Here is an 8,297-nt window from a genome sequence, read left to right on the forward strand (position 1 = left end):
ACGCTGCACGCAGCAGTCTTCCCACAAGGAGCCAGGGCTGGACCCCAGGAGCCAGAGGAGCAGTCCAGGCAGGGAACAGGTTGCACCCTCTGGAGCCCCAGGGCAGCGCTCGCTCAGGGCAGCACTGTGGTGACGCTGGTGAGCACCACGTGCTCTGAGACTTTGGAGACAGAACATTGGCTCTGTAAGGACAAGGACTTGTGCCTGGCCGAGGAGCGGGGGCTGGGGGCCTTCAGAGAGCTGCAGGGACCCAGGCCAGGCAGGCAGCAGGAGAAGGCGGCTTTAAACTGCTCCCGGAATTTGCCTTGGTTGGAAGATAGAAGACACAGCCATGAGGAGACAGACGCAGCAGGAAAGGGCCTTGGGCCCAGGGACACCCACGCAGCTCAAACTAAGCTGCCTATGTGGGGGCGGGAGGGAAGGGGAGAGCTGGGACGGAGAAAACCCCAGAGCCACCTCATCACTGCCAGGGAAAGACAACAGAGGCCCCGAGCAGGTTCCCAAGGAGAAAGGCAGTTTTTATCTGATTCCTTGACTGCGCTCTGGCTCTGAGCCCAGCTCTAAACGTGGTGTCTGGCTCAGGGGCCTCAGATCATCCCTGCCCTCCTTGGTGTGTAGGTGGAGAGGCTGGGGGCTCACCGAGTCTTTCCCCATCTCTGTCCCAAGATCGTGAAAATGGCAGCAGCCCTCACACCAGCGCCCTGACAGGCTGGGATCCTTTATCCTCACTTCGCAGGTGAGACACACGGAGGTCCAGCGGCTTGCCAAGGTCACCAGCTAGAAGCCGGCCCCGTTCTAACTCTAAAGCCCTTTGCTTAAAGGGGAAGAGAGAGGGGGAAGGATGCCACAGCCACCTTGTTCAGCCAGACACCAGGGAAACATTTTATCTGGAACCGAAACCCTGGTCACGGTCCAGGATCCCGCCAGCCTCCTCGGTGCCCAGCAGAGGGCCGAGCACACAGTAGGTGCTCAGTAGATGCAGACCAAACAGGAACCACCGTGTCCTCTGCTGCAGCACCCAGCTCTCTGTTCTCTCCTCTGAGCTGTAGGCCACCTTTGCTGAGAGAATCTTGAGTCTCACTGAGGGTTACAATATGGACCTTCCACCCTTTTCTTGAGGACTATTTGTGTCCAGGCTTGAACAGTCATCTGGACCAATTCCTTAGGCCTTGAGTCAGAGGCCTGGTTAGTCTCACTTTTGCTGGGCTGGGGGATGGGTGGGCATGATCACCCTGAAACAGCTGGAAGGAGGGCATGGGAAGTGTGGGACAGTGGAGAGGGGCCTGGGTTTCTAAAGGGGGAGCGAGAGGGCTGTGCTGGAGGAAGGAAGATGGATCCAGGGATAGCCCCCCAAATTCTAGCCCCTCTGCTGGTGTCTGTCTCGCTGGGCATGGGGAAGCCCTCTCTCTGCCCTGGGCTGCCTCTGCTGGTGCTCCCTTAGCCCTGGTGCCTCGATTATGCAGTCATCCCTCAGGCCCTCTTCCCACAGGCCTGGCTCCCTCTGGAGCCTGTGTTGAGCAGACAGGCTGCCTGGAGGTCCTGCTGTGCACGTACCTGGGGGTGGAGATGAGCTGGCCTAGCTGCTGCCCTTCCCACCTGTTCACTGGGCTGTGTAACCTGCAAACCTGGACCCTGGGTGCTGGCAGCTTGCTTTGGCCGCAGTTGGGAGTGTGGCCGGTCTTCCACTCAGCCCAGGGCTCCTGGGTGGGGTTAAGTCTTCCCCCCAAGTGGGAGTTATCAGAGCAGGGTCCAGGAAGGAGTAGGTATCTGATTCCCCCGCCATCCTTTATTTGGTCTGGATTGGGGATGGCGATACGGTTGTCCTGGGAACTGTTGCTGCCCTCGGTCACCGCCCCCCCAGCCACTCACCACTGAGGAAGTTGTAGATGATGGGGTTGGCAGCGCTGTTGGCGTACACCAGCCAGTGGGAGAAGGTGAAGCAGGCGTAGACGGCTTCTCGGTCGCTGGCTTGGCGGAACATCCCGAACACCCTAGGACCCGGGGTGGGGTGGGGCAACGTCAGAAACGGGGCAGATGTGTGTATGTGATGTTGCTGACAGAATTCAAGCTACAGGGCTAAAGAGTACAGTAACTCCCTCTGCCCCTTCCATGTACCCAGTAGCCTTTCTTGGACCTCTGGGTCTGGGGTCTTGACCAGTTTTGGGTTCTTGAGCACAGAGGGTAGGGCCTGAGACTAGAGTATGCCTGGGTCTCCCCTTCCACGTTCTCATCCATCCTCACAGCAGCATACCAAGTCATAGACACTGTCCTCAGAGAAGTCAAGTGACAGGCCCAAGATCACTCAGCCAGGAGGTGGCAAGCACTAAATTGCATGAGATTCCCTCATGCCCGGTAGCTGTGTTCTTCCCCTGCACCCACGGCCACGCTCGCCATCCCCGTTCTCCCTCCACTCAGCTTGCTGTCCCTCCTACGGGGCGTGGTCCCTCCCATCAGGTCTCTGCCAAATGTCCCTTCATCAGAGACGCCTTTCTGTTGTTTTTAAAAAACCAAAACATTTTATATTTTTAAAAGCTTAAAAAAAAAAAACCCCACCAGCCCCTGTGATCCTCACTCCCTCTGTTTCACTTTTATTTTTCTTCATAGAAATGATCACTGCCTGACAGTGTAGATTTCTTTCTCTCTGATGCTGGATGTCGCCTCCGTGAAGGCAGGAACTCTTGTGTGCTCTCCACTGTGTTCCCAGCCCTGCCATCTGACAACTGAGTGAATGGATGAAAGAATTTTCACAGTAGCCCTAGGAGGCCAAGACTGTTCATATTCATGTTACATGAGGAGACTGAGGCTCAGAGAAATGACCTGCCCAAGGTCACACGGTAGCCTCGGAGTGAAGCCAGGTCTCTCTCCAAAGCAGAGAGAGCTCCTTCCTCTGACCCTGTAACCACCTCTCCCCGAGTGTCCTCACCTCTTGAGAACATTGAGGACGCTGATGGGCAGGTAGCAGAGGGCAAAGACCAGCAGCACCACCATCAGCATCTTGGCCGTCTTCCTGCGAGCGCGCATCTGCTTCAGCTCAGCCAGGAAGGCCCGGGCCCGGGGCGGCGGCTCTGCACCCAGGCCCTGTCCCTGCTCCTCCGGCTGGTCTGAGGGCCGCTTCCAGTTCCTCACCAGGGCCGATGTGGTGCCAGGGATCTGTCCAGCACACAGACAGCACTGCTGGGAGGAGCTCCTGGGGGTCAGTCCCTTTGCTGGACCCCGCTTGGAGCTGGACCCTGGGGCGGGTGGAGGTGGGCGAAGGGAACAAACCCTTGCAATTGGAAGGAACCTAATATATATGATAGAGACCAACACTCTGGACTGAGTGTGAACAACCTACCTTCATTTTGTATTAGCTCATGGTGAGACCACCCAACATGCCTTTGGGGAAGGTGTTATTGGCCCTCAGTCACAGATGAGGCAACTGAAACTCAGGGAGGCAGGGGACCCTTGACAGCATACTCCCAGCACCCATCCATCCTTGGATCACCACCTCCGTCTGTGGGGTGGGGGTGGAGATGAGTTGAGCCTCCTGGCCCACGCCTGCCGGTGGGGAGGCCTTGGCAAGGGGTGAGCAGGTGAACAGCATGGAATGGCGGGGCCTCAGAGCACAGGTCCCAGCTTTATGGTGCCCATAAGCCTCTGATGGTCCCAGGCTCCTGGAGCAGCCACAGATGTCCTCGAAACCTCTCCTACTGCTGGACACCTGAGTCACCCCACAACAGAGGGCATGAGGCTAGCATCCAGGAAACGGGGTCTAGGGCCAGCTCAGCCACGCGTGAACTATGTGACCTTGCTCAACTCACTTTCCTTTCCGAGCCTTGGTTTTCCTCTGTTAGCCGAGGGGGCTTGAGCAGCTGGTGGCGTGGTGGTGGACTGCAAGGCCGATCATGTTCTCACTGCCCAGACGCTGGCCCGGGACTCACCCCTGCTAGTGCCAGGAGGCCTCTGAGCACCCCTCAGCCCCCACAGAAAAACCCACAAAACCTGCTGTGGATCAGTTTGTAACGGAGTCAAGCCCTGGGTCTAGAAAGGCTCTGCACTCATTGGCTCTGGCAAGTTGATGGCCATTATGCAGCGTCTGTGAAGTGGGTAATGTTGCTGCTTTGGTTAGTTGTGAAAACATTGTGAGCAAAGTGCACAATTTGGCAAGCAACATGGAGGTGCCATTGTCGTCCCTGTGGTGCTGAACTGAGCACTGGACCCCACCAATCTGGCTTTGAGTCCCCGACCTTCCCCTCCCTGGCTGAGGGATTTGGGGGAGTTGCTTTGCCCCTCAGAGTCTGTTTTCCCACATAGTCAGTTGGGCGTAAGGGGATGCAGGACTAGCTGGAGGTGCATGGTACAGTCATGCAGCTACTGATGCTAGAATGGTGTCTGTTCCTCTTCAGCTCCAGGGTTGGCTCCAGCCCTTTTGGCCTTGAGTTTGAGAGTCCCTGGACCTTGCCTCTCTCTGGTTGCAGCCAGGATGGCATGTTCTAAGGCAGAGGACTGTCTACTCCCTTAGACCAGTACCTTATTCCCTCCCAACCCAGACAGTGACACCAGAGTGGGCCTCACCTGGCGACCCCAGAGCTTGCGGAAGATCTGGAAATATGCCATGGCCATGAGGCCCAGCGGGGCCAGGTAGGTGACAATGAAGAAGCAACTGTGGTAGATCTTGGGATAGAGGTCATCTGCAGGGGCCAAGAGATGCAAAGGTTGGGCCCCCAGCCTGCCCTGCTTAGCAATGCCACCTGGCCCCAGCTATGGCCAAAGCAAGCAGCTGGACCCCCTATAGGCACCATGGCAGAAACCCCGGAGTTGCCCAACCTGAGGATGTCCATCCTGAGGGACCCCTAGCAGATGTCTATACTAGAGGAGGTACCCACCCTGAAGGTATCCTTGATAGGTGTCTGCTCTAAAGTGTCCTGTCAGGAGACATCCAGCCTGGGTGTCCTGACAGATGCCTGCCCTAGGGGGTGTGTCCCAGAGGTGCCCACTTCAGGAATGCCTGCCCAAGGCTACCCCATTACCTGCCCAGCGTTCATCACAGACGGAGAAGAGCCGGGTGCGGTTGGCTAGCTCAGGCAGCACACTGCTACATTCCATGACAGCGGCCTGGGGCACCATGACAGCCAGCGACACAGCCCAGATGCCCAGGATGGAGCCACGGGCACGCCGAGCGGTGCTCTTGAACAACAGCGGGTGGCAGATGGCATACCAGCGGTCCAGGGCGATGAAGCTGAGAGTTAGCACTGCCACTGACACAGACACGGCCTGCCCCGTAGAGACACCATGTCAGTCCCCTTGGGGGCCACCCAGAGATGTAGAGTGAGTGAGGAGCTCACAGCCCAGAAATACCAGGCAGCCAGATGCAGTGCACATCCTGACTCCACCACTTCCTGGCTGTGTAGACTTGGGCAAATCACTCACCCTCTCTGAGCCTCACCTGCGGAATGGGAATGTACCATTCGCCTGGCAGGATTCTCATGAAAAGAAATGCAGTCACAGATAGAAAACGTCTTCCTAGAGACCTGGCCCAGAGCGGCTGTTCCCTGCTATGAATGATAACTTACACTTACAGAACTTACCACATACCAGACACTGTTCTCATTATTCTCACAGCAACCCCATGAGGCGGGGACTCTCACCCCATGTTACAGATGAGGAAACTGAGGCACAGAAAAGTTAAATACCTTGCCCAGGGTGATCTTCCTTCCCTGCCTGTATTTACTCTCAGGGTTGCTAGAGTTAATTAGTCAGTGGAAAAACCTCAAAACAGTGGGAAATTCAAGAGGCATGTCTCTCTGCCCTGGGCTGCCATCCCTTCCCCAGGCTGTTAGGAGAGTCCTCATTCTGGGAGGCAGAGATGAGCCAAGGCCTGAGGTGTAGGTGAGCATTGCCCCCAGGAGCACCCCGCACTCTGGGTTCCAGGGACAGGGAGGTGGGATGCCCTGAGGGGCCATTTGGTCCTCTGGCCTCTTTCCAGCCCCCCAATGAGGGAGGGGAGGAGACTTTCCAGCACATCTGCCCCCCTTGGGATCAGGAAGCAGGCCCAGTGTGCATTTGTGTCTGTCACTATGGGCTTGTGCCACTGTCCTCCACTGTGCACCCTGTACCTGGAGGTGACTGTGTCTGTGCCTGGGCGGGGGGTGGGGGGTGTCTGTATGAGTATGTGGGGCTGTGTCTGTGTCCTCCAGTGTGGGGCTGATAGCCTGCCCTTGCTGACGGTAGAGGATGACACCCACGAGTACTGAGCCACCATGTCCTGTCTGAAAGGCAAGTCTGAGGGTCACTGGGACTGATGTAGGCCATGTTTTTGTACTTGGTGTGACAGAGGGTGATGAGGGTCCCAGGGCAGAGCTCACCTGCAGATAAGGGATGACCTTGCAGAGGGCATGGCCAAAGAGCCAGGACTCGGTGATGTCCACCAGCAAGCTGGCTGGCAGGCAGATGGCCGTCACCAGCACGTCCGCCAGGGACAGGTTGACGATGAAGTAGTTGGTGACGGTCCTCATGTGGTGGTTCCGCCACACCGCCAGGCAGACTGCGGGGTGGGCGGGGATGAGGGGAAGTCGGCCGCAGAGCCACACCCACCCGCTCCGGCGCTCAGCGAGCCCCGCCCCACACCGCCCGGCGCCCCAGGTAGAAGCTGGGGGAGGGGAGAGAAGCGAGGCCCAGGACTGCGTCCAGTCCCCAGGGGAACCCCACAGCACCACAGGGACATAGGGACCTACCGAGCGTGTTGCCCACCAGTGCCACGAGGAACACAGCCACGTAGGCTGCGATGAGGACCCATTCGTATTGCTTCGGGTACAGATAATCGCGCCACAAATAGCGGAGAAACTCGTCTTCGTAGTCGGGAGGCACTGGGGACGGTTCCCCGCTGCCTGTGGGGACCCCGGTTTGGGCCCCTGGGGTGGCCGAAGGCTCCATGAACTCAGGAGCCGCTGCAGCCGAGGGGCATCCTGGGCTCCGCGGAGGGAGGGGAGCCGGGCCGGGCCTCAGCCCTCTTCCTTCGGGGAGCCCGGAGTCTTGCACCAGGTCTTTTGGGGTCCCAGCCCCAAACCTCCTGAAGAAAGAGAGGGAAAGAGGAAGAAAAACCTTAGGGAGTGTGCCAGGCAATTTGCATATAAACTCCCTCTTAATCCTCAGGTCTGTGCTGTGGTTCATGGTGGAGAGGGACAGACCTGGCTCCGTCCAGCCTCGGTTTCCCCAGCTAGTCAATGGAGTCATGACCATACCTACCTCACAGGACTGCAGTGGGGAGTAACGAGCTCTAAAGCATTCCTAGTGCTTTTCCTGGAAACTGGCACGGGAAGCAGGCTTCCCCCTGATTAGAAAACCCTGCTTTGCAGAGGAGGAGACTGAAGCCCAGAGAGGTTGAGTCCCTTGCTCAAGGTCACAAAGCTACTATGCCAGGTCTGTTTGAATCCACCAAACACCACATATTTGAGAGAGGAAGCCATCCGATTTCAAATATTCTCCCCTGAATCAGTTCAAGGCCTGAATTTGGGGTTGGGAAAAAAATGGTCAAGAGAGGCTTTAGAGACCCAGGCCCCGCCCACAAGACCTGCCTGACTCTCCCTGGTGGACACACGCACACACGCACACACACGCACGCACGCACCGTGGGAAGGACTGCAGGGAGGAACTGACGACCTCTCTGGATGGAAGTGGGGAGAGAGACCCTCTTGAATCCCTCGGGCGGCGATGCGCCCCGGCGGCCGCCAGGGGTCGCTGGGGGCCGGCGCGCAGGACGCTCCCTCCATTCATAAAGCCGGCCTCGCTCCCCGCCCCTCCTCTCTGGCTCAGACCCCTCCTCCCGGGCTCCGCAGGGACGACCCCGGACTTGTGTAGGAGGGTGGCCTGGCCGTGGAGACCCCTGGGAGAAGGGGAGGGGGCTCCTTCATACCCCCACCCAGCGTCGGTGGACCCACTCCCTGAGCGGGACCTCCCTGCACCACGGGAGCTGTGAGGGGCTGCGGGGCGGGGCGGGGGTTGGGGGAAGCGAGCGCTTTAGAGGTTTTGCAGGAGCCTACCTGGAGGAAACCCTGCTGGGAACTCAGCTTCTCAGCACCCAGGTTATCCCCCGAGACTCTTGGCTCCCTCCGAGGGCCCTTTGGAATCCCCACCCTGGGTCTGGTGGTCTCCCACGCCCCGCACCTGTTGGCTCCGGGACCCCGGCGTCCTCGGTTGCTGATCCCGGACCTTGCGCCGGGGTCTCGCCTCCCTGCCCCGAAGGCCGGGTTCCTGGGGTGCTGTGGCTCCAAAGCGGGCTGTGGCTGGCGCGGGCTCCGCTGGGCTGCGCGCCGCCGGGA

At 58.6% G+C, this 8,297-nt stretch overlaps 1 protein-coding gene across 1 annotated transcript; it reads right to left on the reverse strand.

The window, feature by feature from the left end:
* Nucleotides 1-91: 91 nt before the first annotated feature.
* HCRTR1 (hypocretin receptor 1) lies at nucleotides 92-7,048 on the reverse strand. Its single transcript, XM_036256981.1, has 7 exons — nucleotides 6,714-7,048; nucleotides 6,345-6,523; nucleotides 5,010-5,253; nucleotides 4,555-4,670; nucleotides 2,924-3,150; nucleotides 1,870-1,991; nucleotides 92-304 (listed from the first exon to the last, which is right to left on the reverse strand). The coding sequence occupies exons 1-7, from the start codon at nucleotides 6,910-6,912 to the stop codon at nucleotides 114-116; spliced, it is 1,278 nt and encodes a 425-aa protein (XP_036112874.1). The 5' UTR covers nucleotides 6,913-7,048; the 3' UTR covers nucleotides 92-113.
* Between the last annotated feature and the right edge of the window lie 1,249 nt (nucleotides 7,049-8,297).

This window comes from Molossus molossus, unplaced genomic scaffold (genome assembly GCF_014108415.1).
Source record: "Molossus molossus isolate mMolMol1 unplaced genomic scaffold, mMolMol1.p scaffold_m16_p_12, whole genome shotgun sequence".
NCBI classification, from domain to species: Eukaryota; Metazoa; Chordata; class Mammalia; order Chiroptera; family Molossidae; genus Molossus; species Molossus molossus.